This window comes from Cupressus sempervirens, chromosome 1, assembly GCF_028749045.1.
Source record: "Cupressus sempervirens isolate cs-2001-9-10 chromosome 1, ASM2874904v1, whole genome shotgun sequence".
NCBI lineage: Eukaryota > Viridiplantae > Streptophyta > Pinopsida > Cupressales > Cupressaceae > Cupressus > Cupressus sempervirens.
Window position 1 is genome coordinate 805,374,418 of NC_143118.1, and position 19,866 is coordinate 805,394,283.

Here is a 19,866-nt window from a genome sequence, read left to right on the forward strand (position 1 = left end):
TGGAAATTTTGACCAATGCTTGGTAGAAAACTAACAAGCATTGGTTGAAATTTCCACCAATGGTTGATTGAAAAAAAAATTATGAAAAGATAAAGTTGCAGAAAAAAAAAAATTCTTTTCAAATGTGTCCTCTGATTGTAAATCATCCATTCCATTATCTATTTAACAAACAAGACATATCTAGTTCAACAGATAATGGAATGGACACTTTACAACCAAAGGATATCTTTGACAAGAAAAATTCTCCTACTCTAACTTTACCTTTGTAGAAATTTAAAAGGTTGCAAATTGAATTACTTGATACAACATGGAACAAGTGGACATTTATGCATAGGGCACCATCAATTATGTGAGTGATGTAGATGCAACCAAAATTTTTGGGGTCAAAGCCACCAATTAATATAAGGTTTCTAATCTCCATGAGGTTAACATTATGGTTTTAAGAGTTGTGGAGAGGACACTTCTTCATTGTCCACTTCATCACTAATTAACTTGCACCATAGATCAATAGTCTTCATCTTTTTTGTGGGCTCCTATCCCTATGTGATTTTTGATGTAGAAGCTAAAGTAGAAAAAATAAGTGAAAGTGTGTTGAATTAGGTTTCTAATCTCAACTTGGTCAACATTGTTTATTTAAGGGCTATGGACTAGGAAATTCTTCAATGTCCAATCAGGGGTAGCATTACATCCTACTTAATTATTACATGTACAACACTATGATTAAATAGGTTGTTGCTTGCTTCTTCTAGCCTTGTAGTTTTTTCTTTGCGGGTTTTTCTTAAACACAACTCTACATCCATCCCCAGTTTCAAGTGATTTGGTAATGCATCTATTTGCCTCAAAAAATAATACCCATTTCTTAGTTTAGTTTCCGATAGGTCTTTCTCAACTCTTTCATTTCAAGAGAACATTTTCATCATGGTAGCAACACATTAAACATCTCAAGGAAAAACTAAAGTTGAAAATGAGTACAAGCATATGGTTGACTTACCTCAGACAAACTCCACCCTCAGAGCCAATTCAATAGCACCATGAAGTAGAAATATAGAATGAACTGTAAACAATTACCATACATGAGTTATAGAATGAAGTGTAAACAATTACAACAATGTGGGTAAACTAACTCCCCGTTATAAGCTCTAAAGTCTAAACTTTATTTGTACAGGACTTTATTCCTAGGAAGCTTGGAGAAAGAGATAAGGGAGGAGAGGTTAAATTTGAGATAATAATGTCTACTAATAATCTAAAAATAGTAAACCAAAATACATGCATAAACAAATTCTCCAGTAATTGATAAACTAAATAAATGGAGAATTAGTGAATAGACTGCAAAAGAACATCTATGTTGTGTACCTGTGATCCTCTTTGTTGGATTAAATGTTAGCATTCTTTCACAAAGATCAATTGCCAAAGGATGTATGTGTGGAAATTTTTCAGAAAATGACTACCTTGGATGTTGATACATTTTCTAAAAAAATTTCCTAGCATTATCACTTTGAACAAACCCAAGATCAGCCTCAGTTGGTGTACCTATCAACTATAAAAACACAATTTGTTTCCTAGAAAACTGATTATATTTATTTATTATCATAGTCTTATCTTTTACTCCTCTCCAAAAATAGAATCTAAAATAGAAAATTAACAAAATATTCAAGCTTAACTACATCTCAAATATAAAGAACCATCACAACTTGTCTATGAAATTAAGTATCATTTAAAATGTGAATATTAGAAACCACAGTGCTTACCTTTGTTAACAAACATAGTTGATGCACATGATCCCTTCCTAGAAGTAACGATGTCTTATTCATTAATTCCAAAAAAATACAACCTATAGACCACACATCAATTGTTGTAGTGTAATCAAATGAATTTAGTAGCAGTTTTGGTGCTCTATACCATAGTGTAACAACATATTCTGTCATAAAGTCAGTTTTAGAGGTAATAGGGGCAAGACCAAAATCTCTTATCTTTATATCATAGTTTGCATTTAGAAGAAGATTGTTGGGCTTCAAATCTCTATGAAGTACATTTGTAGAATGGATATATTTTAATCCTTGCAAAATCTGATACAGGAAGTACTACAAGAAAAAATACACACAAATATTAGTGCTTAATAAGCAATAGAAGGGACCAAGCTTGTCAACCATAGAAACATGACAATCTGAATTAACCAATAGACAAGTAATTGTGTGCTTTCCAATTAATTTTACATATTGAGAAAATTGAAAACACATAATCTCAAGTGTTCAGCTATATGAACTAGATCCATATTATTTAATCTTACTCAGTAATTTAAATATTCCATATAGATCAAACCAAATTATATTATCATAAACATGTGACACAACATTGAGGGTTGTAATGTTTGATTTAGTCATTACATTTCCATAGTTCTCTACCAATCAATTGAGACAAGGTTGTAGAGGTTTTATGTCCCTAATGACTGAAATCTTCACACATAGAAGATCATGGAAACTTGTATTCGATAGAGGTTGAGAGCTATTTGAGCTTGTGGCATTAGCTACATTTAGCTCAGGGTATTTTGGCTATATAGAGTGCCTTTCAATAGCATATCATGTTGGTAATAAAAATAGTTCCAACTTTGTCATGTTATGCACATAGATACATACACACACCTAAAAAATTATTTTTTACAATATGAAACAATGTCCAAAGTTCATACATCCTCAAGATTGTATTTCCTTCTTTGTGATTATATACCATTCATAATTCAATTCAAGTAGCATCTCCTAGAACTATTTAATTTTTAGCTTGATGTTAAGGTGAGGTGTTACAAAAATATCATCACTTAATAATGGACATCCTTGTCAAAAATTAAACTTTTTGTGTGCAGTGACCATAATTTAGAATCTAGAGTAATGGACATACTTTCCAAAATTAAAGTTTTTGTCTGCAGTGAGCTTAATTTAGAAACTAGATGCACACCTGACAATGCTCCTCTAATAAAGCTTGATTAGAATGGATAATTTGGTGGAGATCAATATCCATCAATTTAGAAGTAATGTATACATTATTAAAAGATTCTCTTTGTGGATGAGGTATTATATCTCTTATGGTAATAACCTATTATACACAAATCATAGGCTTTCACCACTATGCTTCTAGTTTAGCTAATCCAAATAGAAGTCAATTAGAAACTATAGTATCAAAAATTTAAAAATATTGAAATTATGCAAGAATCCAAAAACAAAAAACTTAAAATAAACTATCCTAAGAAAAGTCATATCAAGAAGATTTCCTCACCCACTATCTAGTCACAATGCTAGATTAATAATTTGGTGCTATCTAGGTTGATATATTTCTATTGAATGTCATGCATTTGCATAGTCATTTTCCAAGGCATTGTTAACTTGATTATCCTTTTCAAATTAGTATGGAAAACATGGTTTGAAAATGCAAAGGTTACAGTAGGACTAGTCTCTTCCTCTATACACATCATAGAGATGTATAGCATACTTATCAAGACTATAATAGAAACTTCCAACATGATACTAGAAATATTAAAAACATTTTTTTCTAGAGAGAACCAACATGATACCAGAATTAATTGTACAGGTCATAATTTTCTTTCCAAACATAGCATTAATATTGTGATCATAAATTGATCACTACTAAAAGTGAAGATTATACTATGAAAATCAAGCAGATGATGCTATGACCAGATTTTTCAAAACTAATCATGTGATTCTAATCTGTATCTATTGCAATATTATAATAGAAATTTGGAACTACTACAAATATGAATCACAAGATAGAGAAAAATAAATCTGAAGCTTTAACAAAACTATTGAAACTAGATTGATATTGCTAGGAAGAATTTAAACTGATAGAAACAAAAACTACTTGAAATTTGAAATTGATAGGTGGAGAAACTCTATTTGAAGTTAGAAGGTCTAGTATAATAGAACTATTTGATCATTGAAAATAAAACTTGCTGCCAAAAATAATAAAAAATTGAACCATTGGGATGAGAACAAGGCATAAAGTAAACCTTACATAAAATAGGAATAACAAAGATTGTGAAGGTGAGACATTCTACTAGTACCTTTGTCCTAAACTTCAATTTCTCAAGTTGTTAAGAAGCTTTTTGGTGTCAAACCAAATGTCCTTCACCAGTATGTAGAGGTGAGGCAATTAAACATTGTTATTGTACTTACTACTTGTCAAACAGGAGATTGTGAGAAATTAAAATCACAACCTTAAAATTTCACTTGGTACATGAAGGTTCCGAGTGATAGTTTTACTTGGAAACAAAAGGGTGTCGAGTGATAGGAAGGTGTTGAGTGAGCTTGACATAAGAGGAAGCCAAGTGAACTTGACACTCAAAGGACAACTCAGCATAAATAAATGTTCAGTGAGCTCGGTAGCCACTACAAAGTGGTGCTCAACAGAAGTGGATGCCAAGTGAACTCAATTTAAATTCCAAAATTATAACCCAAATAAAGACTAGATTGAGTGACTAGACCCAATGACCAAACTTACAATGTGACTAGAGAGATGAAGTATGAAGCTTTCAACAATAAACTTTTCAAATGCAATAAATAGAGGAAGAACAATAGATTCAAGTATGCCTACTTTCTTGCTTTATTTCTATTCAAATATGATTAAAACTATTACAAAATCTAGGAGCATTTAGCTTCAACTAGTAAACCCTAAAATAACCCTAAATTCTTCAAATTGGTAAAACTTCAAACTTTAAGCTTGTAGCTCTAATGGCTGCATACAATAACACCTAGAGAAATCACTGCTTCACAAGTTGAATCAAACAAAGAACTTATAGAATGATCAAAAGGATCCATCATGTGCAACCACAAACACAAACCTAGAACTTCCTTCTATCTTTAACTTGATCTGTTGATCAACTTCAACTTCTTATTTTCTTTGCAAATCTTTTCTCTAATCTTGTTCTTCTTCAAATCTATTAGTTGAATGGATTAGAACATTCCTTTTGTCTCTTGCCAAAAATATTTCCCTCTTATTTCCAAATTTTGAAAAACTTACCTACCCGCATTAAATTTTCTAATTATTCTGCTAGCTGTCAGGATGGTAGGTGGGTGTTTGACTCCAAGGGAAAACATCTACTATAATAAATATCCCAACACTCCCCCTTTGTCCCAAGCCAAACAAAAAAAGGATCAATATTGATCTAAATCAACTACACCAAGATACTCTCTTAGGTGTACAAAAGTTCCAATGCCTAATGGCTTAGTAAAAATGTCTGCTACCAGTTGTTCAAACTTACAAAATTCCATTTTGATATCTCAATTCTCCACTAATTCTCTAATGAAGTGATATATGTTTTTTATAAGCTTGCTTCTCCTATAGAAGACTAGATTCTTAGACAATGCAATTAATGAGATATTGTCACAATAAATTGTGGTTCCATCTTCTTGCCTTCCATTCAAATTTATCAAGATCCTCCTTAACCAAATAGCTTTACATGTTTCTGCATTTTCTTCTCTATATTCAGCCTTTGTTGTAGATTGAGAAAGAATAAGTTTCTTCTTGGATGCCCATGAAATTGCACCCAATCCCATATGGAACATGTATCTAGAAGTGCTCTTTCTATCATGTAAAGATCCAGACCAATCACAATCTGTGTAACCAACCAACTTAAAATCATTTTCTATCGTATACAAAATTCCAAATCCCTTGGGACCATTCACGTACCTTAGGATCCTCTTTCCTTCTTGCCAATGGGAATCCTTTGGTGTTTCCATAAATCAAGAAATCAGACTCACTATGTGTATTATGTCTAGTCAAGTTGCAGTCAAATACATTAAACTTCCAACCATACTGTTGTATAGTTTTGGATTCACACTTTGCTCCAATCTTCCTTGCTCAACTTTAGACCTACTACTATTGGTGATGGGGTTTCCTTACTGTTCTACATTTTGAATCTCTCTAAGATTTTCCTTGCATATTTTTCTTGAGAGATGAAAATGCCATCATGCATTTGTTTTACTTCTATGCCTAGAAAATACTTCAAGAGACCTAGGTCTATCTTTTCAAATTTATTTTTCATAGCCTCCTTGAACTCACCAATTAAGAATTTGTCATTTCTAGTGAAAATTAAATCATCTACATACAAGACAACAATCAACACATTACCATTTTCTACCTTGATGTAAAGTGTGGGCTCACCATCACTTTTACTAAAGCCATTTCTCATCAAATATGAGTCAATCCTACTATACCATGCATGTGGATCTTTTTTGAGCCCATAAAGAGGTCTTTTCAATCTATACATTTTGTATTCTTCACCTACAACTTCATAACTAGGTGGCTACTCCACATAAATTTCTTCCTTCAGTACACCATTTAGGAAGGTGGACTTCATATCCATTTTTTGTACCTTCCATTTGTGTTGAGCTACAATTGCTATGACAATATGCACAGTTTCCATTCTTGCAACTGGGGCATATGTCTCATCATAATCTCTGCCATACTGTTGTTTGTACCCCTTGACCACTAAATGTTCCTTATGCATATCTATTTTTCCTTCAACATTGCACTTGGTCTAATAAACCCATTTTACTCCAATTACTTGTTTCTTGGGAGGAAATGTAGTTAACTCCCATGTCTCATTTCTTTTAATAACATTTATTTCCTCATACATGGCATTACACCATTTCTCTTCATTCATAGCTTCCTCAAAATAAATTGGATCACTATAAGATAATAATGCAAAATTTACACTTTCATCATAATCTGCATCATACCTTTCTTCTTGGTATATCTCCCTTAGACTTTTAGTCTTTCTTGGCAATAGGAAAGTGAGAATGGGATCTAAATTTTTAGTATTGCTACTACTACTATTTTGCATACTAGCTTAGGGTTGTCTTGGAGTGCTTGGAGCTATTGCTTAGTATGTTAAGGGTTGCTTCCCTTTTTGCCTTTGTCTGCAATCTATGTTTGCTTCTCTATCTTCTTGCTAATCATCAATGTCATCTTCTTCCTCTTCAATGGTAAGCACCTTACTTGAAGTTCTTGAGGATTCATCTACCGAGCTATCCCATGGCTGATTTTCAAGAAATTCTACATCTCTTGAAATTATGATCTTCTTGTTAATTAGGTCATATAGCCTATAGGCCTTTGATTCTAAGTTGTACCCTGTAAAGATACACTTCACACCTTTTTCATCTAGCTTTTGCATTTTTTCCTTAGGCACATGTGCATATGCTACACATTCAAACACTCTCAGGTGCTCAACTATCCATCTGTTCCTTGACCATGCCTCAAGAGGTATCTTGTCACAAACTAATTTTGTAGGACACCTATTTATCAAGTATACTATTTTTGCTACAAATTCTCCCCAATATTCAGTTGGGAGCCCTTTTTCTTTCATAGATACTTCTTGCCATTTCAACAATGGTCTTGTTTTTTCTCTTAGCCACTCCATTTTTCTATAGAGTATAATTGGTTGTAAGTTCTTTCTTTATACCATTTTTCCTACAAAAAATTACAAACATATTGGAGGTATACTCCTTTCCTTTATTTGATCTGTGGACCTTAATATAGTCACCATATTCTTTTTCAACTAGGGCTTTGAATTCACAAATTTATCAAATGCTTCAGATTTATTCTTCAAAAAATACACCCATGTCCTATGACTAAAATCATCTATGAATGTCATAAATAAGTACTTGCCCCAATAGAAGTAGTTTTCATAGGGTCTTCCAAATTAGAATGCACTATAATGGTGCTCTAGCCCTTTTAGAATTTCCAAAATTAAAGGGAAGCCTATGTTGCTTACCCAATATGCAAGCCTCAAAACTTGTCATATGAATTTACAATGCTTGGCACACCATCTACCATTCTCTTCTTGGACAAAAAGTTTAAACTAGCAAAGCCAAGATGTTGATACCTGAGATGCCAAATCTTGGAGGGGTCTTCAATCATGCTCCTAAGAGCTTATTGTTGGTGTACTACTATACATGCATGCTTGGGAGCTGCAGCATTGACTTGAGAAGAGAAAAATTTCTTTATCCTTAATGAGAATATCTGGTTCTTTGTCATTTCGACTACTACAAGTAATCTATTACTCCCATCCTTCTCATGAATGACACATTTGTTATTTTCCATTAGCACATTATATCCATTCTGAATGAGTTGTACAACACTCATCAAGTTGTGCTTCATACCGGGTGTAAAATACACATTTTGTATCTTCTTCTTCTCACCTTGCTTGGTGTAGACCATAATAAATCCTTTTCCCACTATGTGAATGGTTCCATTATTTCCCATTTTAATTTTAGACTTAAAAGTCTTATCAATGAGAGAAAATAAACTTTCATTACCACTCATGTGGTTGCTACATCTGCTAGCCAAGTGCCATACCTCAGGGCTTCCTTCTTCACCAATGTTACATATGATGAAGGCTATGGGATTATTTGGATATCCCATGTTCACATCAGCCACATTAACATTTTTATTTGAATGATCACCCTATTTCTTCTAGCATTCACTTGCATAATGCCCATATTTATGACAATAGTAGCATTCAAATTTACTCCTATTGGAGTTGTAATTCTTCTTACCTCCTCTAGAGTTGTTTTTGAGAGGTGCTTGCTCCCTCTTGTTTGCTTGCTCTAAGCTTTTTACACCTGCATTCATTTGACCATTCCTTCCATGACCTCTATTTCTTAAGCCTCTACCAGAGCCATTTCTTTCTCTCCATCTACCTCTTGAATTCTCTTGAGATTTGAAGGACTACTCTTGGGAAGTTGTTGCTGACCTATTTATCTAGTGCTCATGGGTTTGAGGAGTTCCCATCAACTCATCCATTGTCAATGTGGTGAGGTCCTTTGCTTCGTCTATGGTCATGACATGATTGTCATATTTCTAAGGCAAACCCCTCAATATTTTCTCTATTGTTCTCTACTAATCATATTCTTCTCCATTTGATTTGAGCTAGTTTATCAAAGTGGAGATTTGTGAGCTAAACTCTACAATAGGTTCATTGTCCCTCGTCTGAAGGTTCTCAAACTCTCTTTTGATCATCTATAGCTTTACTACTCTAACCTTATCAATCCCATTTAAGTTCATCTCAAGAATATCCCATGCTTCCTTTGTATAATTTGCTACTACAATCTTGGAAAAAATTGTCTCTATTGTTGCTACCCCAATCAAGCTTAATGCCTTAACATCCTTTCTCTTAGACTCTTTTAGCTAAGTCTTTTGATTATTGGTAAGGGCAACATATTGAGATAGGTCTGTCACATCATTGCACCCATTAATTACAAACTCCCATAAATCATTCGCAACCATTATGATTTTCATCTTCTTTGCCCATGTATCATAATTTTGTCCATTAAAGGATGGTGACTACTAACATATCTTTCTTGTATCTCTTTCCAAATCAAATATCCCAGAAAAATGCCCTAACTCACTATAGATGTTGGGCCTCAAAGCTCTAATACCATGTGAACAATTAAAATCACAACTATAAAATTTAACTCGGCACATGAAGGTGCCGAGTGATAGTTTTGCTCGACAACCAAAGGGTACTGAGTGATAGGAGGGTGTCGAGTGAGCTCAACACAAGAGGAATCCAAGAGAACTCAACACTCAAAGGACAACTCATCATAAATAAATGTTGAGTGATCTCAACAACCATTACAAAGTGGTGCTCAGTAGAAGTGGATGCCAAGTGAGCTTGGTTTAAACTACAAAGTTATAACCTAGACAAAGACTAGATTGAGAGACCAGACTTACAATGTGAATTTTTCCACCATTAAAACTAGAGAGCCAAAGTGTGAAGCTTTTAATAATAAACTTCTCAAATGCAATAAATAGAGGAAGAACAATAGATTCAAGTATGCTTGCTTTCTTTCTTGCTTTCTATTCAAATATGATTAGAACTAGTACAAATTTGGGAGCATTCAGCTTCAACCAAAAAACCCTAAAATAACCCTAAAATCTTCAAATTGGTAAAACTTCAAACTTTAAGCTTGCATCTCTAATGGCTACATACAATAAAACCTGGAGCAATCACTAATTCATAGGTTGAATCAAATAAAAAACCTATAGACTAATCAAAAGGATCCAACACATGCAACTGCAAACACGAACCTAGAACTTCCATCTATCTTTGACTTGATCTGCTAATCAACTTCAACTTCTTCTCTACTTTGCAAATCTTTGCTTTGATCTCCTTCTTCTTCAACTCTACTAGTTGAATGGATTAGAAAATTCCTTTTGTCTCTTGCCAAAAATATTTCCCTCTCATTTCCAAATTTTTAAAAACTCACCTACTTACATTAAATTTTTTGATTGTTCTATTGGCCATCAGAGTGGTAGGTGGGTGTTTGGCTCCAAGGGAAAATGTCTACTACAATAAATAGTCCAACAGAGATGTCAAAGATACTATACAACCAAGTTCCTTGAACAGTAGTTGATAATCTTGTAGAGCCATTAGTATTAAGGTCCAAGTTTTTATGTTGCCTTTCCTTTAAGAGAGTTCTATTTATAGTAATGTGACTTCAAAGAACCATTATTTACCCAAAATATAACTTTGGTGTTGATCATGTTGAGATTCTATTGTAACTTGAGCCACATTAAAGTTGTGCTTTATTTGCCTCAAAATTGTTAATGAACAAGTTTTTCCTTTCATGAATAAATACATAAACTGACTCAAAATGCCCAAGAGGAATGACAAAGAGCACTAACCGTTGGAGAGGTTATCACTAAATTAATAAATTTCCTTTGAATTGAGAGGTACAACTCCCTCTTAAAAGATTCACAAGGAATAAAAAATTAGATATACTTTTTATTAGAAAGAAATGAAGGCATCAACAACTATCTATAACCTTGAAAGTAGATGCTATAAGCTAATATTAAATGAATTAAATGGATAGAATAAAGCCAAAAAGTAAAAGAGAAGATATCTAGGACAACTTGAACATAATTTGATAATAAGGATTAACTTGAATTGAATTATTTATGCAGCTCATAACTATGAATAGACATTAATGTATAACTAGATAAGGTCAAAGTCTATTTTTAGTTGGAGAACAAACCTAAACATGTATGAAAAAGACTATCCTCATTTTATTAATGTTTGTGTATCAGTTCAAAGACTATAAATTCAAATTTCATACTATGAGATTTTTCATTTTTTTCCTATGTGGAACTCCTCCCTTTCACAAATCCAAAATTTCCTTATATACTTAACTCCTTCACTAAAACAGCCATTCATCTTCCTAAAACAACCATTACAATTACATAATTAAGATTAATTTTCAATGTACAAGATTGTCATCTATATGAATCATGTTGAGTAATCCTTTCATGTCCTCGAGGAAATCATTAACAACAAGGTCTCCTTTGTGATTCTTGAGCATTTCATGAAGTTTTGCTCTATTTCTTTCCTCTTTGAGTTCAACATTGTCACTCTCATAGTGAGATCTTAAATTCCCATGTAGCTATGAAAAGGATGGAGATAATGTCAAGTTGCTATATTGGTTGAGGATCTTCGTTCCAAAATTTAGACATTTGGAGGTAATCCCATTCTGAATTTGAAATGATTGCTAAGGGTGGCAAGCACAAGGCATCTTGTACAAGGAGTGGATGAAGAATTTATTTGAAAGATTAATTATTAAATGTTCTCTTACAAGAATGAGTGTGAAAACTTGGCAATGGAATTTTGGTAGCATGAGAATTAAATGCATTCCTTTTCACCAAAATAATATAATTCCATTCTAACATTTTAATTTCTTTGCTAGTAGTCATGTCAATAATCTTCAGGTGTCCAATTTGAATAAATTTCTACACCATTCCTAGTCTCCTAGACTTAATTGCCTTGATAAAACTATTGTTGGTTAATCGCTTCCTTCCACAAGCTTTGAACTAGAGGTTGTGAGTTATGACCTTTTGGGAACTAGCAACTTGGTAGTAGGTCATGTGATCAGATCAAAATTTAAAAGTTTTAATAAAGGCAGACAACCTGGCAATTCTAACTTGGAGAACATAGTCAAGAATTTTAATTTGGGCAAGAGGTTTTGAAATATACATTAGGTTAATCAAAATTTAGTGGTAACAAAGATCTATTGATTTTCTTCAAGGTAATCAAGGATAGCTAGAACATGTGAATGTTCATTTAACCAATCAATAAAAAAGGAAGCATCATAACCTTGTTGGAATATTCAAATATGGAAAGAGTACTTATGAGAGGGGGGGGGGGGGGGTGGTGAATCATAAGTATCATATTTTAGCCAATAAAACTTTTAATTGAAAGTAAACTACATGCATGTATATACATCAAATAAACATGTAACAAAACACATGCATCAATAACACTTAACATTGGAATTTGGTAACCTAGAAACCCTCCAGGAATAAGAAGGTAAAACTAGGGTGGGGATGATTCCCACAAAAATTACTGCAACAATATTGTTCAACCACTTCTGATGGTCTGCCCTGTTAAAGGCCTACCCTATTAAAGGCTTTACACTGTGTCAATAGTGACCTAGTTAGAGGCTTTCAAACACTGAACATGAAGTTTTACCCTGTTAAAGGATTTCATCACCTAGTTAAAGGATTTATCAAAATAGCTGTTAAGCTAACCTATCACCATAGGATTTTCATTCTAATACAATTGCTAGAGAGTATTAGGTACAATAAACCTGACTAATTACAATCCTTGATTGCTGATTGCAGGCACTTGTTCTGCTTTCTCTGATCTAGATCTTTTTGTGATCTGATAATCCTCACTTTTGAAAATATAATTCCTTGCGAACCATTGTATATCTTCTCATACCTCTCATCGCTCACATTGTACAATGAAGTTTCATCTTCCTTATAAAGACATTTGAAGATTTAGGGTTAGGTATGGATCTACGATCCATATTCAATCTTCATTTTCCACTCAATACTTATCTTTTGCTGATTGGTTGCATGCCTTTAGCATTTTTCTTATTGGCTGCATGCAAATTGCATGGGAAAAATAAAAGATTCAATATCATCATTAAATCCTTTGAGATTTACCTTATGTCAGCTGTAAAAACTATTTGCATCATAGTTTGTACAATTACAAACTCTTATGCTAATATACTGAGTTACTCGGCTCCTGAAGTATTGCTGATGCTTGGCACATGCTATTTCCTGGATAGCTTAGCACCTTAACAAAATTGTATTACTCGGCACCTTATGTTACTTGGCACTTGTTAACACTTGGCATTGATCTTCACTCGGTGTCTGATCTTCACTCGATATCTGATCTTCACTTGGTATCTAATCTTCTCTTGGTATCTAATCTTCACTCGATATCTGATCTTCACTCGGCATCTGATCTTCACTTGGCACATGAAGATCACTCAGCATGCATGATGTACTCAACATCCAATGTGGAATATGATTAAGTGTGTTGGCACTCAAGTGTCAAAAACATTATGATGTTAACAATCTCCCCCTTTGACATGAGTGACAAAAACACTTATTAACCTTATAAGTACATTTACTTAATTTGATTGGTATGTACATATTGAGAACTTTGATCAAAATTTGTGGCTTACAATCTTACAATATATACCTCAAAAATTTTGTAACTCCCCCTGAGTTGATTGTGCCTTATCTGTATATCAATGCTCCTCCTTTGTATTTGTTTGTATCTATTCTCTCCCATTAATTTATCTCATATCTGTATCTCTCCTTATTAATCCGTTTCTCCCCCTTTTTGATCTGTATCTCCCCTTATTTGATCTGTATATCCCCTTATTTGATCTTTATCTCCCCCTTTTTGACACTTATGTCAAAGAATGTTTAAGGGTTAAGACCGTATTTGGCCAAAAATGTGTTATTTACCTCCATAATCATTGTGAGAGCTGCATCCCAATTGTTCAAAGCAATTTCTAGTGACTTATGCTAGATAGCAGTCTCGGCAGCAAGATGAATAAGTCCATCTAATATAGAAAGATTTGGATCTTTCTTGAGTACATTTTCAGCATATACTTTCTCTTTATGGAGTATCTCTAAATGTGGGGTAATGGAGGATTGGAGCTATATTACTTTGGCCTTAATATTAGCCTCATCTGTTGTTAAGAAAACTATTTCTTTGTGAGTGTGAAGCGATTGAGCAAAATGCTTCTCACTTTGAGCTGGATCACTTGGTAACTGCATGCTTGAAATGTTTAAATTTGTTTCCAAGCTTAGTATCTTTTGGCTTGTTTCTTGTGTGAAGTATGAAAAATCACACAACTTTTTATACAGTGAGAATATATTCTCTAGTACCTTCTTCACCTTATCAATAAGCTTTGCCAATTCTGCTTGTGAAAGTGCGATTTGTCTTGATATTTTCTCATTCACTTTCCTTTGAAATTTTCTTTCTGACCATTCCATAAGTTTTGCATTGGTTTCTAGGTCTTCATTTGTCACCTGGTCAACAATATCTATTAGTTGCTCTATGATATGCTTTGACTCATCTGGTGATTGCAAACTAAAGGCATCCATAAAGATGTCCTTGATCTCATAAAGTGTTTGCTTATTTTTATACTATTTCCTGAGTATTTCCTGTCTTTTCCTTCTATTTAGTGCATCTTGCACCTCATTGATTTGATCAATGGTTATTGATTTTGAGTCATAGCTCGGTATGACTATCTCTTCATCTAATTTAGAGTCTCCATAGTGAAGTACCCTTGCAACTCTGGTAGTACTAGATGATGGTACTGAAATCTGCAATGACTAGTGTGAAGGAGTTCCCGAGGTAGGAAAATTTATTAATGTTTGAATTGCCTCCTATTCTTTAGGGGTTTTTACTATTTCCTCCTCCTTCTATTTACCATGATCAATTATTGTTATCCATGGAAGTGCACCTTGTGTTTGTGCTGTAGGATCAGATGTAATAGTCTATCCTGTTTGTTCTATACCTTTTTCTACAGCTGCACTTTGCTTTTTTCTTGTGGCATCAATTATACTTGTTGGTATTTCAAATTGACTACTAGTAGTTGTGATAGAAGGTGGCTCTTTTGTATTCACCTTATCTTTAACTATACTTTCTACTAGTTTCTATAACTCATCTATACTGACCAATACTAGATTTGTACATAATATTGCTTGTTGTGTTGATTGGTCAAGAATTCTTTTCAGATCTTCTGTAGTTAATGGATTGATATTCTGACCAAAAGTATTAGGAACATCAGTAATTGTCATAGTATTTGCAGGTGAGATGGATGCTTGTGGAGGGCTAGGAGGTGGTAATTGTGTGTCTTGCACACTCTGTTCCAGTTGCTGCACTTGCTCAGCTGTTGCCATTGTATCCTATTTTTGTACCTCTTCCTCCTCTCCATCTTTCTTTTCTTCTTCTCTTTTCTTTTCTTCTTCTTTCCTCTTTTGTTCTCTTCTCTTTTCTTCTTCTTCTGCCCTTTTTCTCCTCTCCTTTGTTGGTACAACAACTTCTTCCTTGTATTCTTCTTCAAGAAAATCTTCAATCCTTTTGTACAAATTCTTCCATGATTTAATTGCTCTTTGAACAATTTCTTCTATTCTATTTTGAAGTATAAAGAATGCCTTGTATTTGGGTGTAAACCTGTTATTATGCCTTTTGACTACTTTGCTGACTTGTTCTCTGGTCAAATTCGGCAATACACTGGCTAGGGTTGATTCCCTCATCTCCTTCTCCATTTTAAAGAAAAAATGCCATCTGTCTTCTATAATTTTTGACAGCTCCTTTGGCAATTGACCATGTAGTTCAAGTGGAGTGTGCTTGAACTGTGCCATCATTCCATACATTATTTCTTCTATCTTATTTTGTTCTTCTTTTGTAAATTTACTAAAATCAAATTTAGTTAAATTATTCAAGTCACCACTTGCAATCTTTTTACATAGGGTATCAACTGATGAATTGCTTACCTCTTCTGTTTGCTCTTCTTCATCAGTGTCAGGTTGAGCCACATACCTTCTTCCTTTCCTTGGCTCTTCCTATGATTCCTTGACTTGTTTCTTCTTGGTAACTTCCTCTTTAGCCTTTTGAGTAGAGGCTCTTGTTGATGCTCGTGTTGTTGACTTTTGAGGTGATGGAGTGGCAGCTTTCTTTGATCTGGGCATGGCTGAAGGTTGTTCTGTTTCCTTTCTCTTCTTTGGCTCTGCTTCAGTTGGTGCTTCCTTGGATTCCTCTTCCTTTGCACCTTCCTCCTTGTCTTCTCCAAGACCTTGAGTTAGTTCCATTGGCCCTTGTTCCTGCTCATCTTCATCCTCACTGTCATCTTCTTCTTCTTCTGCCTCAACCTCAATTTCTTTGCCAAACTTCTTCTTGATCTTCTTGATTAATTTATCTTTCTTCTTCAATGTAGAAGCAGTTTTTAATTCCATGTTTATTTTTGATCTTACCACATCATAAGTGCCAAAATGTGGTGCATTTTTATCTTCTTCCTCTGCCAATAATGCAACTATTGCTACTGATGCCTCATCAATATTGATTTCGTATCCAAATGGCCTTAGCCATCTTACCCTTGGTATTACTACTTGAATGTAAGTAAAATCAATGTCAACTAAGAAACATATGCCATTAGTATGCTTTTCCACTAATGAGGCTGGTATTCTTGACCTTTGCTTCATGGATTTTTTGAAATCCTCAAAATAGCTTGTCATCAAGGTATCAAAATTTTCTCCCATTTTCTCTATATATTCATTAATTTGTGCAATGATGGTTCTGTCCTTCCTCCATGCTACTTTACCAAAAGAAGGAAATTCATTCTGTACATAAAAGAATATGCAAACTAGGATTGCTCCAAATTGGCATTGTGTGCCCTTTGTTTTTCTTATGACAGCTAGGTTTTCATTGATCTATTGCAATTGCAGTTCTACAAGATCATAAGTATGATCCTTTTTCACCAATTTGTAACCTACATCTACTGCAATGCATGGTACACTGTTGAGTCTACTGGATTGATAGAATTTGTGAGCAATGACTCTAACAAAAAATTCTACTAGTGGATCCTTTATGGTATGAATTGTCATTCCTCTTTTGTTCTATTGTGCACTAGTATTCCTTTTAATGACCTCCTTCAATTCACTTCTTAGGGTTTTGTACCGATCTAGGGTTGGGTACCCTATTACTCTATGTATAATTTCCTTTGTCAATTTGATGGGCATATCTTCTAACCACAACTTTCCACCATGGATTCTGCTCAATACAAGTCTAATCCATTTAGTTTTGAATACGGTGGGAAAACTTAAAACTTGGGTCAAACCCTTCCTTTCAACAATTTTAAATTCTTCTTTTAGTACTCGATCTACACATAGTTTATCATAAGCTTGTCTAATTTCCATGTCTCCTAGAGCTCCTATCTTCCAACTGTAACATTTCCTCACATCCTGAACCATTACAACTTTTGGGGGAATGTGGGAGAGAGCTCTGGTTGGGTCATTTTTGTAGGCAACTTCAGGAATAGGGTAAAAATCAGGTTTCTTCACTTCATTTGAAACTAACTGGACTTCAAATGACTCTTTTTCCCGGGTTTTCTTTGAACTTGATGCCATTTTTGTGAACTAGGGTTTATACAACAAATGGGTATGAAACTATGTAGCTCGGCACAAATGAAAATACCTTCAGATCGATGAAAAACATGTTGAATGAGGTTGCAATTTGCTTGAAATACTAGATTCTTGCTATGAATTCGCTCAACTCTCTTTCTTCTCCTTTGCTTCTTGATCGCGATGCAAAAAATTGATTAAAATCGTGATAATATACCCTAATTTCATCACATTGAATGCTCAACTACAAACTCGGCTTCTAAAGAAATTTTGACCTAATTCAGCTTCCACTATATTTCACTTTACTCAGCTTCCATTGGAGTTATCCAACTAGGCATCAATTTTCAGCTCAGTCGCTATTGGGAGCTCGGCATCTATTTTAACTCAGCATCCAAAGGCAGCTCGGCATCAACATTTAGTTTTTGTCTTGACATCTTGTTTCATGTAGATTTATACTTTGCTTAGCTTCTTTGTCTTGGGACTGATGTATGATATAGCTTTGTATATTAGTCCTGTGTACTTCTTGTGCTTAGTTTGATGAAGTATGATCACTTGACCCATTGGGTGAAGTGATCGCTCCACTTGATGTGTTGCACTCTTCCTTCTTTTTCCAAGTCTTATTCATTTGCCCTCTTATATTTTCAACATCAATCTTTTGTTTTCCTTTGTTATCTTCAGTCTTGGGTGCCTTTGATCTTGTAGGACAATTTCTGCTGATATGACTAGTTTTCAAACAACTGAAACATGTAGTTTGATTCAACCATCTTTTGTAGTTTCCTTTGAAATGTGTTCTTATACAGTTTTGTGGTATATGTCCATATTCTTAACAATAGTGACAACTGTACCTAGTGTTGTAATCCCAATGATAATGACTTCCATTTCCTTCTATTTTTGCTAGTTGATTTGATGTCCACATAGGTTTTGATCTGCATTCAAATGCCTTATGTCCATACTTTTTGCAATTATAACAATGTCCATCAAATCTTTGAGTCCTTGTGACATTGGATCTGCAATTTTGTATCATATGTCCTTGCATGTTGCACTTGTGACAGAAACTTTTGGGTATGTTTGATTGATTGAATCTTCTGCTCCTACACACATTAGTTGTATGTCCCTTCTTATTATAGTAATGACAAGTGGGTTTTGAATTCTTACCTTTGTCACTTCTCTGTTCAACACTTTTTGATGATTCTCCAACTTCAGTGCTATTGTATCCTAGTCCTGATGTATCATGGGCAGATTTTGGTGATTTCAGCAACTATTCAAAATACTTGATGGCTTCACTTGATTTATTGAGATTCTCTGCTACCTCTTTTTCTCTATTCAATTCATTCTACATTTGTTCATTCTGCATCTTCAAGGTAGAGATCTCAATATCCTTTACATTGAGTTCATGATGAAGGTTCATCATTTGGGCAAGTGTATCCATCTGCATGTTTCAGATCCTTGTCAGTTTAGTACATTTTTCTTCAAGTCTATTTGCAAGATTTCTTTTATCGTTTTCCAACATCACTTTATCTTCAACTACTCTTTTCTTGTGTTTAGTAATTTCACATATCATTATGGCCTATGATTCATGTTCCATCTTGAGAGATCTTATCTCCTTTGCTTGAATTTTGTTTTTCTCCATCAGTTCTGCTATTGTTGCATCAAACTCTTTAGTGTCTCCACTAGAAAATATGTTGGTGGTATCAATCTCCTTGTAGTGTATATCATTTTCAGTTATGGCTAGATCCTTCCTCTTTTTTAATGAGTTTCTTAACTTGTTTCTGAATTCCTCCAAGCTATGCAAAGCAAGTTGCACATCTATCACCTGATTTTCAATGATCTTTCCAAGTTTGAAAGCTTCCATCTTTAGATCTTTTCCTCCAAGCTGCTAGGCTTTTCCTTAAGAGAACCTGGATTAAGCTCTGATACCAATTGTTGGAATATTCAAATATGGAAAGAGTACTATGAGAGGGGGGGTGAATCATAAGTATCATATTTTAGCCAATAAAACTTTTAACTGAAAGTAAACTACATACCTATAAATACATCAAATAAACATGTAACAAAACACATGCATCAATAACACTTAACACTAGAATTTGGTAACCCAGAAACCCTCTAGGAATAAGAAGGTAAAACTGGGGTGGGGATGATACCCACAAAAATTACTGCAGCAATATTGTTCAACCACTTTTGATGGTCTGCCCTGTTAAAGGCTTTACACTGTGTCAATAGTGACTTGGTTAGAGGCTTTCAAACACTTAACATGAAGTGTTACCCTATTAAAGGATTTCATCACCTAGTTAAAAGATTTATCAAAATAGCTGTTAAGCTAACCTATCACCATAGGATTTTCATTCTAATACAATTGCTAGATAGTATTAG

At 34.1% G+C, this 19,866-nt stretch overlaps 1 protein-coding gene across 1 annotated transcript in view; it reads right to left on the minus strand.

Annotated features, from left to right (window-relative positions):
• Positions 1-992: 992 nt before the first annotated feature.
• LOC149580315 (mitogen-activated protein kinase 1-like) overlaps positions 993-19,866 on the minus strand; it is a 29,326-nt gene continuing 10,452 nt past the window's right edge. Inside the window, 5 exon segments of the mRNA XM_089804065.1 lie at positions 993-1,054; positions 1,354-1,537; positions 1,749-2,081; positions 2,950-3,087; positions 18,292-18,300. Coding sequence (XP_089660191.1) covers positions 993-1,054; positions 1,354-1,537; positions 1,749-2,081; positions 2,950-3,087; positions 18,292-18,300 — 726 coding nt within the window.